At 46.5% G+C, this 13,728-nt stretch overlaps 1 protein-coding gene across 1 annotated transcript in view; it reads left to right on the top strand.

The window, feature by feature from the left end:
• The first annotated feature begins 398 nt into the window (after positions 1 to 398).
• LOC129820124 (cyclic AMP-responsive element-binding protein 5-like) overlaps positions 399 to 13,728 on the top strand; it is a 54,210-nt gene continuing 40,880 nt past the window's right edge. Inside the window, exons 1-3 of the mRNA XM_055877027.1 lie at positions 399 to 689; positions 10,805 to 10,871; positions 11,048 to 11,138. Of these exons, the coding sequence (XP_055733002.1) occupies positions 10,818 to 10,871; positions 11,048 to 11,138 (145 nt within the window). The 5' untranslated portion in view covers positions 399 to 689; positions 10,805 to 10,817. The remainder of the gene's footprint in view (positions 690 to 10,804; positions 10,872 to 11,047; positions 11,139 to 13,728) is intronic.

Here is a 13,728-nt window from a genome sequence, read left to right on the forward strand (position 1 = left end):
AATTGTCCCGGCTGCCCTGAGTGGCTCGAAACCTGGTCTGAAACTCTCTCTATTTTGTTTATTTTGTTTTAGAGACGTGGGGTCCTCTACTTTACCACTGGGCTCCGGAATCAATGTGGACTTGACTTCCTGTCTGTTTGATGTGTTTATTGACATAAAAAGCCATTATGGAACCACGAAAGTAACTCGAAATACAATATCTTACTCATTCACATAGCCTACAGCAAATCAACACATTCTGTACAGAGGTAGATCCCGCTGGGACGTCCTGTACGGCTCTGCGCAAAGGCTAGTGACAGATAGACCTCCCCTCCCATCTTCCTCCCCCTTCTCCCCTGATCTCCTTCTCAGCTCCCTCGATGCCTCTGTCCCCAAGGCCTGTCTGGCGTACCGTGGCGTCCCACGCACCCAGTCTCAGGCAGACAGACGGCTGTTGAAGGCGGTGGAGGTTTGAGCGAGATGCCAGCCTACTGTTGCCTATAACACGCATACAGTCGTTCCGAGCCCGGGCTAGTAGTTAACCACGCCCCCTCCGAAGCGGGACCGCAATGATTTAGAAGTTCAGGAATCCCACGTGACGTCACCCTAGGGGTGATGTAATGCTTCTGTAAATAGAATGTATTGTAATCCTGCCTCAGTCCAACGTGGTTCCTCTCAACTCAGTGCCGCTTGTCCGCTCCACTTGTTAGGTAAGTTTATCACAACGAACTTTCTATCGCTGACAACTGTTCGGCTGGATTCAAATCATTTTTAGACTTGAACGAGTTCAGTGTTTGGTAGATTTTGCGATACATTTTTTATTTTGCTTTCTTAAAGTTTGGTGTGTGCAGTGCTGGTCCCGCTTTGGTTCATCAAGGAGAGCTGCATGTCTATTGTGGGGGGTGACCGCAATCCCCAACGGTGTCGGCTTGTTTATGAGGGGCTCAGGTTCATCCATTTAACGCGGGTCATGTTCTTCACATTAGACTGAAGGCTGTCATATTTTTTTGTACGTGAAGTAGCAGTTTCTCCGTCGGGGATTTGAGTTAATTTAGGACTTGGTACAGACTACAGAAAAAGGGGAAGTTGGAAATTGATTGTTTCGAAAACAACTGCTGAATTTTTTGCGCACGACAAGCATTTTGGGCAATCAAACTGGCAGGTGAATTCAGAGTGTGTGTGTGTGTGTGTTTCCATATGATGCCGAGTGATTTGTTAAACGTTATTGTCTTTTGCATTAGTGCAATCATTGTTTAGCCCTAAAACATGACACATCATACTATAGCCCATATTTGAGTTTGTAATACAATTTCAGTAGCCTAGTAACCTAGTCAAAAATAGTATTCAGAATCATATTTCATGGTTGTAGTGATGAAGATTGTGGGGGTGATAATGATGATGATGATGAATGGGGTGGTTGATTTCTTTTTAACAGTGTCACACACATGTGCACACACACACACACCTATGAAGTCACCGCACATGTGGAGCAGGGCGGAATATGGTGACTGCTTCAGAGCAGGTTTCAGCCTGCCCTGCGCTGTTCCTCAGCACACTCCTTCCCTCCGTCTCTATGCGTCCCAGAAGGCAGCTATTCCCTACATAGTGTACTACTTTTGATCAAAACCCTGGTCAAAAGCAGTGCATTTAAGGAATAGGGTGTGTGTCCCCGCAACACTCCCTCCCTCGATCTCCCTCGTCCTCCCTTTCTTTACCACTACCTATTTCTCTCTCTCTTTCTCTCTCTGTCTCTGTCTGTGCTCTAATCCTGCTGTGCCTGTCTTCGCTTTTTTATGTTCCCTCCTATGTCAGTCACTCACGTTTAATATCTCTACACCTCCTCCTATCTCTGTCAGTCACTCACCTTTTATATCTCTACCCCTCCTCCTCTCTCTCTGTCAGTCAGTCACCTTTAATATCTCTACACCTCCTCCTCTCTGTCAGTCACTCACCTTTTATATCTCTACCCCTCCTCTCTCTCTGTCAGTCACTCACCTTTAATATCTCTACACCTCCTCCTCTCTCTCTGTCAGTCACTCACCTTTAATATCTCTACACCTCCTCTCTCTCTGTCAGTCACTCACATTTTATATCTCTACACCTCCTCCTCTCTCTCTGTCAGTCAGTCACCTTTTATATCTCTACACCTCCTCCTCTCTCTCTGTCAGTCACTCACCTTTTATATCTCTACACCTCCTCCTCTCTGTCAGTCACCTTTATATCTCTACCCCTTCTCCTCTCTCTCTGTCAGTCACTCACCTTTAATATCTCTACACCTCCTCCTCTCTGTCAGTCACTCACCTTTTATATCTCTACCCCTCCTCCTCTCTCTCTGTCAGTCACTCACCTTTTATATCTCTACACCTCCTCTCTGTCAGTCACTCACCTTTTACACTGAGTGTACAAAACATTAAGAACACCTTCCTTATATTGAATTGAGCCTCAATTCATCGGGGTATGGACTCACAAGGTGTCAAGTGTTCCACAGGGATGCTGGCCCATTTTGACTCCAATTTGTCCCACAGTTGTGTCAAGGTGGCTGGATGTCCTTTGGGTGGTGGACCATTCTTGATACACACGGAAACTGTTGAGCGTGAAAAACCCAGGAGTGTTGCAGTTCTTGACACCAACCGGTGCGCCTGGCATCTACTACCATACCCTGTTCAGATGCACTTAAATATTTTTTCTTGCCCATTCACGCTCTGAATGGCACACAACACAATCCATGTCCAATTGTTTCAAGGCTTAAAAATCCTTCTTTAACCTGTCTCCTCCCCTTCATCTACACTGATTGAAGTGAATTTAACAAGTGACATCAAAAAGTATCATAGCTTTCACCTGGTCAGTCTATATCATGTTCATAATGTTTTGTACACTCAGTGTAAATCTCTCTATACCCCTCATCCTCTTTCTGTCACTCACCTTTTATATCTCTCAACCCCTCCTCCTCATTTTCTCTTCTCTCCCTCATAACTTGAACATTAGTGTGTGTGTCCGTATATCCCCCCTCAACCAAAACGCCACTTGGGCTGCCAGCGGTCTAAGGCACTGCATCTCAGGGCTAGAGGCGTCACTACAGACCCTGGTCGATTCCAGGCTATATCACAACCGGCCGTGATTGGGAGTCCCATAGCGCGACGCACAATCGGCCCAGCGTCGTCCGGGTTAAGGTTTGACCGGGGTAGAACATCATTGTAAATAAGAATTTGTTCTTAACTAACTTGCCTAGTTAAAGGTTAAATAAAAAAATATCCCCACTCTCTCTCAGGGTAAACCTACCTAAGTGAAGTGTGTCCATGCCCCGACGAATTGAGGCTCAATTCAATTTATATACAAAAGTATGTGTACACCCCTTAAAATTAGTGGATTCGGCTATTTCAGCCAAACAATTGTTGCTGACAGGTGTATAAATTCGAGCACAGTGACTTTTTAATAAAAAATATAAAAAAATGTGCCCCCTTTTTCTCCCCAATCTCGTGGTATCCAATTGTTAGTAGTTACTGTCTTGTCTCATCGCTACAACTCCCGTACGGGCTCGGGAGAGACGAAGGTCGAGAGCCATGCATCCTCCGAAACACAACCCAACCAAGCCACACTGCTTCTTAACACAGCGCGCATCCAACCCGGAAGCCAGCCGCACCAATGTGTCGGAGGAAACACCGTCCACCTGGACACCTTGGTTAGCGTGCACTGCACCCGGCCCGCCACAGGAGTCACTAGTGCACAAGGATAAAACCTCCCTAACCCGGACGACGCTAGGCCAATTGTGCGTCGCCCCATGGACCTCCCGGTCGCGGCCGGCTGCGACAGAGCCTGGGCTCGAACCCAGAGTCTCTGGTGGCACAGCTAGCCTTAGACCACTGCGCCACCCGGGAGCTTAGTGACTTTTCACGTGGCACCGTCATAGGATGCCACCTTTCCAACAAGTCAGTTCGTCAAATTTCTGCCCCGCTAGAGCTGCCCCGGTCAACTGTAAGTGCTGTTATTGTGAAGTGGAAACTTCTAGTAGCAACAACGGCTCAGACGCGAAGTGGTAGGCCACACAAGCTCACAGAATGGGACCACCGAGTGCTGAAGCGCCTAAATCTCATCTGTCCTTCGTTGCAACACTGCCTAACGAGTACCAAACTACCTCTGGAACCAACGTCAGCACAAGAACTGTTCGTTGGGAGCTTAATGAAATAGGTTTCCATGGCCGAGCAGCCGCACACAAGCCTAAGATCACCATGCGCAATGCCAAGTGTCGGCCGGAGTGGTGTAAAGCTCGCCGACATTGGACTCTGGAGTAGTGGAAACACGTTCTCTGGTGATAAATCACATTTCACCATGGAAATAGTTGCCTTAGTGACCGCTGTAATGTGGCTGAATGACAAGTATGGTGGCTAACCTCTATGGCCAACCGATGACCGGTGTATTCTGCATCCATGCTCAGGGCTGGTCATCATGGTCACTGATGTTTAAAGGTGGAATCCACAGTAGGGGAAACAGCGCCACTGTCCGTCCCACAGCCAATTTTATTGTTTTGTTGATGAAGCAGAGCTGGGGAGCATCAAGGTTAAAAATTGCAGTACATATGCTGCTGTTCTATCACACATGCAATGATGTCAGAGGAAAAAAACAGAGTTGGTTGTTAGCAGTCTTTGTTGTTGTAATATCAGAAAGAGATGTAGCAGTTTGACCGTTAAGGACTCCATCTTCAAGGCTAGAGAGACTAAGGTCATAAAGAGCTCAAGCTGAAACCATAATTGCCTTGATATAAAGGGGCCTTACGAAGATCGTTGTGGATCAAAACATTGTCAATAAAGATGGCAATTGGCAGCATAATGTGTGGGTGTTTTTCTGTTATCTTTCTAAAGTTGACAGGAGCAGCCTTCACAGAGGACGCTGCCAGTTAAGAAATAAAACACCTTTGAAGAGTTTTCCAACCAACCAACCCAGCTCTCCTCATAAGACCCAGGCATCAGCTCTCCTGAAAATCTGTGTCCTGACTCAGACACACCTCTGACTGCATCCCAAATGGCACCCTATTACCTAAATAGTGCACAACGTTTGACCAGAGCCCTGGGCCGTGGGACGCATTCGACACGGCCATGGGGAATGTCTGGCGTGTCAGAGTTCACTAGATCCTGGTCTCAGTGGAAAATGAAGGGCTAGCACTTCTAATAGTTCATAATTACCCCCATCAACTCCCCTCCTCCTCCCTCCATCTTCATTTGACTGCTGTTGTAGGGGTCAGCTTGGGGTTGGCATGAACCCTCGGTCCCTCACTCTCAAATCTCTCACAAGTCTTTCTCAAGTCTCAATGCTTGTGTTGTTCAGAAATGGGACTTCTTGAGTGCTCTCTAACAAAGGGAATGACAGCATAGGCCTACAGTCTACTTAAGCTTAAATCACATCTCAAGTCAAGAGATGTGCTGTTCATATCATTACGATAAGTAGCCTATACTAGAAAAATGTGAAGTTTGAAATTAAATAAGTTTGCTAATATTGGTGATTGGCTACAACCATCAATCTAGTAGTAGTAGTTGAAAGTATCATTTAAAGGACAGTTGTGCACATTAATGTTATAAACTTATCCTTCAAGCATCAATTCAGGCAATTTATCGCAATATGAATGTTTGGTTAACACTTGACACCCAGCGTCGTAACACACTATGACATGGTCGTAACCATGTCATAATGTCAGAACAGCAGACATAACTTGTCATAACCTGTCATAACACTGTCATGACACATATTTACACCTGTTGTGACATGCATTGTGTTATTTTATGGCTGGTTATGACACCTAAATAAGTTTCAAAACCCACAAAACCTACCATACAAGGCAAAACATTCCAAAACTTTACACCATAGCCTATTTGTCAACAGTATATTTATGTTATATACCATTTTCTGAAATTGACCATATTAAATTACATTGTAATTGCACACACATTGATGTCAGACATGTACCTACCCCAATGTTCTGTAGCTGATGACTGGGATGAATGCAGGAGCAGATATCAGGAGCAGGACAAGACACACTCTTTTAGACTGATGACTGATATAATGGCATGTACGTAATAGGTTTATCTGGCTTGTATGATTATGATGTCATAATGCTTCTTGACAGTGTCATAAAGTGTATTTTCTACAAGTTATTTAAAATCTGAGGGGAAAAAATGTGACTGTAAAGAATTCATTACAAAAACAACAAAGGAATTAAGAAAAACACTTTCAAACGAAAGGAAACGTCTTGGCAGGGAAAAAACACATCTGAATATATATGGGTTTAAACACTCTTATGAATGTGTCATAATCAGCCATAAAATGACACAATACATGTCACAACAGGTGTAAATATATGGGTCATGACAGTGTTATGACCATGTTATGACAAGTTATGTCAGCTGTTATGACATTTTGACATGATTATGACCATGTCCTAGCGTGTTATGACGCTGGGTGTCAAGTAAAGTGTTACCAATTTTTGTCCATAACGCCCACCTCTACCTAAGAGTAGAGTGTCATTCAGTCAGGTCTAGTAGACATATTAACAGCCATTTGTGTCTGTTTATAAGGCACATTGTTGAAGAAAAGTTTCTAATTAAATCAAGCTGGCAGATTATAATGAGGTTTATGGTCATTTTTGCAGTTTGTACAATTCTTTTGCACTATGAAAATGATGCCCTGAATCTTCTCCATCACATACTGATTGGGAACAACTCAGGGCCCTACGGTGTGTCACACTCACAGTGACCCTGACTGGATCTTTGACTTTGAGATAAGGTTCCGTCCCAACAGTCATCCTTCATCAGTGGGTATGGACCACTAGTGCTAGAATTGAATTGGCTTGAAGTTGTAATAGTCGTGTAAACTGTATATACTGTATAGTCAGTGTTATTGGGATTTGATTATGTCAGATCGCATCTGACTTGATCTAAAACCAAAAGGATGTCCAGACTGTTGCTGACTTTAAGTCAATCTTAAAATGCTGACCATTTGTGTTTGTCTCTTCTTGACTTTCTGACTGTGGGTTTGTCTCTCCTCTTGACTTTCTGGCTGTGCGTTTGTCTCTCCTCTTGACTTTCTGGCTGTGCGTTTGTCTCTCCTCTTGACTTTCTGACTGTGGGTTTGTCTCTCCTCTTGTCTTTCTGACTGTGGGTTTGTCTCTCCTCTTGTCTTTCTGATTGTGGGTTTGTCTCTCCTCTTGTCTTTCTGACTGTGGGTTTGTCTCTCCTCTTGTCTTTCTCACTGTGGGTTTGTCTCTCCTCTTGACTTTCTGACTGTGGGTTTGTCTCTTCTCTTGACTTTCTGACTGTGGGTTTGTCTCTCCTCTTGTCTTTCTGACTGTGGGTTTGTCTCTCCTCTTGACTTTCTGACTGTGGGTTTGTCTCTCCTCTTGTCTTTCTGACTGTGGGTTTGTCTCTCCTCTTGACTTTCTGACTGTGGGTTTGTCTCTCCTCTTGTCTTTCTGACTGTGGGTTTGTCTCTCCTCTTGACTTTCTGACTGTGGGTTTGTCTCTCCTCTTGTTTTTCTGACTGTGGGTTTGTCTCGCCTCTTGACTTTCTGACTGTGGGTTTGTCTCTCCTCTTGACTTTCTGACTGTGGGTTTGTCTCTCCTCTTGACTTTCTGACTGTGGGTTTGTCTCTCCTCTTGTCTTTCTGACTGTGGGGTTGTCTCTCCTCTTGTCTTTCTGACTGTGGGTTTGTCTCTCCTCTTGTCTTTCTGACTGTGGGTTTGTCTCTCCTCTTGTTTGTCTGACTGTGGGTTTGTCTCTCCTCTTGTCTTTCTGACTGTGGGTTTGTCTCTCCTCTTGACTTTCTGACTGTGGGTTTGTCTCTCCTCTTGACTTTCTGACTGTGGGTTTGTCTCTCCTCTTGTCTTTCTGACTGTGGGTTTGTCTCTCCTCTTGACTTTCTGACTGTGGGTTTGTCTCTCCTCTTGTCTTTCTGACTGTGGGTTTGTCTCTCCTCTTGACTTTCTGACTGTGGGTTTGTCTCTCCTCTTGTTTTTCTGACTGTGGGTTTGTCTCGCCTCTTGACTTTCTGACTGTGGGTTTGTCTCTCCTCTTGACTTTCTGACTGTGGGTTTGTCTCTCCTCTTGACTTTCTGACTGTGGGTTTGTCTCTCCTCTTGTCTTTCTGACTGTGGGGTTGTCTCTCCTCTTGTCTTTCTGACTGTGGGTTTGTCTCTCCTCTTGTCTTTCTGACTGTGGGTTTGTCTCTCCTCTTGTTTGTCTGACTGTGGGTTTGTCTCTCCTCTTGTCTTTCTGACTGTGGGTTTGTCTCTCCTCTTGACTTTCTGACTGTGGGTTTGTCTCTCCTCTTGACTTTCTGACTGTGGGTTTGTCTCTCCTCTTGACTTTCTGACTGTGGGTTTGTCTCTCCTCTTGACTTTCTGACTGTGGGTTTGTCTCTCCTCTTGACTTTCTGACTGTGGGTTTGTCTCTCCTCTTGACTTTCTGACTGTGGGTTTGTCTCTCCTCTTGACTTTCTGACTGTGGGTTTGTCTCTCCTCTTGACTTTCTGACTGTGGGTTTGTCTCTCCTCTTGACTTTCTGACTGTGGGTTTGTCTCTCCTCTTGACTGTCTAACTGTGGGTTTGTCTCTCCTCTTGACTTTCTGACTGTGGGTTTGTCTCTCCTCTTGTCTTTCTGACTGTGGGTTTGTCTCTCCTCTTGACTTTCTGACTGTGGGTTTGTCTCTCCTCTTGTCTTTCTGACTGTGGGTTTGTCTCTCCTCTTGTCTGTCTGACTGTGGGTTTGTCTCTCCTCTTGTCTGTCTGACTGTGGGTTTGTCTCTCCTCTTGACTTTCTGACTGTGGGTTTGTCTCTCCTCTTGACTTTCTGACTGTGGGTTCGTCTCTCCTCTTGACTTTCTGACTGTGGGTTTGTCTCTCCTCTTGTCTTTCTGACTGTGGGTTTGTCTCTTCTCTTGTCTTTCTGACTGTGGGTTTGTCTCTTCTCTTGTCTTTCTGACTGTGGGTTTGTCTCTCCTCTTGACTTTCTGACTGGGGTTTGTCTCTCCTCTTGTCTTTCTGACTATGGGTTTGTCTCCCCTCTTGTCTTTCTGACTGTGGGTTTGTCTCTCCTCTTGACTTTCTGACTGTGGGTTTGTCTCTTCTCTTGTCTTTCTGACTGTGGGTTTGTCTCTCCTCTTGACTTTCTGACTGTGGGTTTGTCTCTCCTCTTGACCCTCTGACTGTGGGTTTGTCTCTCCTCTTGACTTTCTGACTGTGGGTTTGTCTTTCCACTTGTCACACTGACTGTGTGTTTGTCTCCCCTCTTGACTTTCTGACTGTGGGTTTGTCTCTCCTCTTGTCTCTCTGTCTGTGGGTTTGTCTCTCCTCTTGTCTCTCTGTCTGTGGGTTTGTCTCTCCTCTTGACTTTCTGACTGTGGGTTTGTCTCTCCTCTTGACTTTCTGACTGTGGGTTTGTCTCTCCTCTTGACTTTCTGACTGTGGGTTTGTCTCTCCTCTTGACTTTCTGACTGTGGGTTTGTCTCTCCTCTTGTCTTTCTGACTGTGGGTTTGTCTCTCCTCTTGACTTTCTTACTGTGGGTTTGTCTCTCCTCTTGACTTTCTGACTGTGGGTTTGTCTCTCCTCTTGTCTTTCTGACTATGGGTTTGTCTCTCCTCTTGTCTTTCTGACTGTAGGTTTGTCTCTCCTCTTGTCACACTGACTGTGGGTTTGTCTCTCCTCTTGTTTTTCTGACTGTGGGTTTGTCTCTCCTCTTGTCACACTGATTGTGGGTTTGTCTCTCCTCTTGTCACACTGACTGTGGGTTTGTCTCTCCTCTTGTTTTTCTGACTGTGGGTTTGTCTCTCCTCTTGTCACACTGACTGTGGGTTTGTCTCTCCTCTTGTTTTTCTGACTGTGGGTTTGTCTCTCCTCTTGTCACTCTGACTGTGGGTTTGTCTCTCCTCTTGTTTTTCTGACTGTGGGTTTGTCTCTCCTCTTGTTTTTCTGACTGTGGGTTTGTCTCTCCTCTTGTTTTTCTGACTGTGGGTTTGTCTCTCCCCTTGTCTTTCTGACTGTGGGGTTGTCTCTCCTCTTGTTTTTCTGACTGTGGGTTTGTCTCTCCTCTTGTTTTTCTGACTGTGGGTTTGTCTCTCCTCTTGTTTTTCTGACTGTGGGTTTGTCTCTCCCCTTGTCTTTCTGACTGTGGGGTTATCTCTCCTCTTGTCTCTCTGACTGTGGGTTTGTCTCTCCTCTTGTCACACTGATTGTGGGTTTGTCTCTCCTCTTGTCACACTGACTGTGGGTTTGTCTCTCCTCTTGTTTTTCTGACTGTGGGTTTGTCTCTCCTCTTGTCACACTGACTGTGGGTTTGTCTCTCCTCTTGTTTTTCTGACTGTGGGTTTGTCTCTCCTCTTGTCACTCTGACTGTGGGTTTGTCTCTCCTCTTGTTTTTCTGACTGTGGGTTTGTCTCTCCTCTTGTTTTTCTGACTGTGGGTTTGTCTCTCCTCTTGTTTTTCTGACTGTGGGTTTGTCTCTCCCCTTGTCTTTCTGACTGTGGGGTTATCTCTCCTCTTGTCTCTCTGACTGTGGGTTTGTCTCTCCTCTTGTCACACTGACTGTGGGTTTGTCTCTCCTCTTGTTTTTCTGACTGTGGGTTTGTCTCTCCTCTTGTCACACTGATTGTGGGTTTGTCTCTCCTCTTGTCACACTGACTGTGGGTTTGTCTCTCCTCTTGTCTGTATGTCTGTGGGTTTGTCTCTCCTCTTGTCTTTCTGACTGTGGGTTTGTCTCTCCTCTTGTCTCTCTGACTGTGGGTTTGTCTCTCCTCTTGTCTCTCTGACTGTGGGTTTGTCTCTCCTCTTGTCTCTCTGACTGTAGGTTTGTAATAGAGATGAATGATGAACAGGACCGGTCCTATAGATGCAGTGCTCCTGGCTGCTCGCAGGTGTGTGTGGACCTCTCGTAAAGAATCTCCTCACTGCATGATGATTTGATATCTAATATCTTATTTTATCATAAGTCAGATCTGATAAAAATCTATGCCACTTAACAAGTCATTCCATAAATCAATGTTTTAACGAGCATGCTAAGTTGATCTCTCTCTCTCTTCGCCCCATACAGCGGTTCCAAACAGAAGACCACCTGATGATCCACAGACACAAGCATGAGATGACCCTCAAGTTCTCCTCGACCAAGGCTGATCCCCTCGCAGGTGAGAATAACATGTATAGATGTAGACAGCATAGAGAGGACATTAGCTTTGTAATGATGATTATTTCTATTCCGTTTCCAGTCAAGGATAACCTCCACTGCCATAGATTGTCCCGCTTTTTCCTTTTCTGTTTCACCCTGACTCTTTCGTTCTCTCTTTCTCTGTCCACCTGTTTCACCCTGACTCCTTCGTTCTCTCTTTCTCTGTCCACCTGTTTCACCCTGACTCTTTCGTTCTCTCTTTCTCTGTCCACCTGTTTCACCCTGACTCCTTCGTTCTCTCTTTCTCTGTCTACCTGTTTCACCCTGACTCTTTCGTTCTCTCTTTCTCTGTCCACCTGTTTCACCCTGACTCTTTCGTTCTCTCTTTCTCTGTCCACCTGTTTCACCCTGACTCCTTCGTTCTCTCTTTCTCTGTCCACCTGTTTCACCCTGACTCTTTCGTTCTCTCTTTCTCTGTCCACCTGTTTCACCCTGACTCCTTTGTTCTCTCTTTCTCTGTCCACCTGTTTCACCCTGACTCTTTCGTTCTCTCTTTCTCTGTCCACTTGTTTCACCCTGACTCTTTCGTTCTCTCTTTCTCTGTCCACCTGTTTCACCCTGACTCCTTCGTTCTCTCTTTCTCTGTCCACCTGTTTCACCCTGACTCTTTCGTTCTCTCTTTCTCTGTCCACCTGTTTCACCCTGACTCCTTCGTTCTCTCTTTCTCTGTCCACCTGTTTCACCCAGACTCTTTCGTTCTCTCTTTCTCTGTCCACCTGTTTCACCCATCTTAACTTATTACCCAGAGTTCTTTATTTGTGTTTCACTAATGTTCTCAGTCTGTCAGGCTTTTTTAGTGTAGAGTTTGTGTGTATGACAATATTTCTCGTCCCTTCGATTGGTAAAATACAAGTGTCCTTATAAGTCTTATCCCTCCCGCTCTCCTCTCTCCTCCCTCCCTCCCCCTTCACCTCTCTGACCGACTGTCTGTCACTCAAGCATAGTGTTGTCTGGTTCAGGCATGTGTGCCTGTGTGTCCGTGTGTATATGTCCGTGTGTGTGTGTGTGTGTGTGTGTGTGCGTGTGTGCGCGTGTGTGTGTGTGTGTGTGTGTGTGTGTGTGTGTGTGTGTGTGTGTGTGTGTGTGTGTGTGTGTGTGTGTGTGTGTGTGCGTGCGTGCGTGCGTGCGTGCGTGCGTGCGTGCGTGCGTGCGTGCGTGTGTGTGTGTATGTGTGTATGCGTGTGTGTGTAACGCCCTGGGTGTCGGGGGGTGCGAAGTCAGACGCAGGAACATCAGAGTTTAAATATGTTGAGTCTTTAATACCCAACTAACAAACGAATATGTCCAACACGGACGTACTGGGTGTCATACACAACGGTCCAATGACACGGTCCAATGACACGCGAAACAAACCCAGTCCACAATAATCATAACCACTCCCGAAAACCCAAAAGCTACAATGAAACAATCCCGCACAATGAAGCGTACGGGCTGGCTGGCTAATAAAGCCACACTAATAAAACTAACTGAACACAGGTGATACAAATAAACAATTAAGGAGGGGGAGGAAAAAGAGTCAGTGGCAGCTAGTAGGCCGGTGACGACGACCGCCGAGCGCCACCCGAACGGGAAGGAGAGCCTGCCTCGGTTGGAGTCGTGACAGTACCCCCCCTCTGACGCGCGGCTCCCGCAGCGCGCCGACACCGGCCTCGAGGTCGACCCGGAGGACGAGGCGCAGGGCGATCTGGATGGAGGCGATGGAAATCCCTTAACATAGATGGATCCAAAATGTCCTCCACCAGTACCCAGCACCTCTCCTCCGGACCGTACCCCTCCCAGTCCACGAGGTACTGCAGGCCCCTCACCCGGCATCTCGAGTCCAGAATGGCCCGTATCGTGTACGCCGGGGACCCCTCGATGTCCAGCGGGGGGGGAGGGACCTCCGGCACCTCAACGTCCTGCAGGGGACCAGCTACCACCGGCCTGAGGAGAGACACATGAAACGAGGGGTTAATGCATTTACATTACATTTACATTTAAGTCATTTAGCAGACGCTCTTATCCAGAGCGACTTACAAATTGGTGCATTCACCTTATGACATCCAGTGGAACAGCCACTTTACAATAGTGCATCAAAATCTTTTAAGGGGGGGGGGTCAGAAGGATTGCTTTATCCTATCCTAGGTATTCCTTAAAGAGGTGGGGTTTCAGGTGTCTCCGGAAGGTGGTGATTGACTCCGCTGTCCTGGCGTCGTGAGGGAGTTTGTTCCACCATTGGGGTGCCAGAGCAGCGAACAGTTTTGACTGGGCTGAGCGGGAACTGTACTTCCTCAGTGGTAGGGAGGCGAGCAGGCCAGAGGTGGATGAACGCAGTGCCCTTGTTTGGGTGTAGGGCCTGATCAGAGCCTGAAGGTACTGAGGTGCCGTTCCCCTCACAGCTCCGTAGGCAAGCACCATGGTCTTGTAGCGGATGCGAGCTTCAACTGGAAGCCAGTGGAGAGAGCGGAGGAGCGGGGTGACGTGAGAGAACTTGGGAAGGTTGAACACCAGACGGGCTGCGGCGTTCTGGATGAGTTGTAGGGGTTTAATGGCACAGGCAGGGAGCCCAG

This window comes from Salvelinus fontinalis, chromosome 22, assembly GCF_029448725.1.
Source record: "Salvelinus fontinalis isolate EN_2023a chromosome 22, ASM2944872v1, whole genome shotgun sequence".
NCBI classification, from domain to species: Eukaryota; Metazoa; Chordata; class Actinopteri; order Salmoniformes; family Salmonidae; genus Salvelinus; species Salvelinus fontinalis.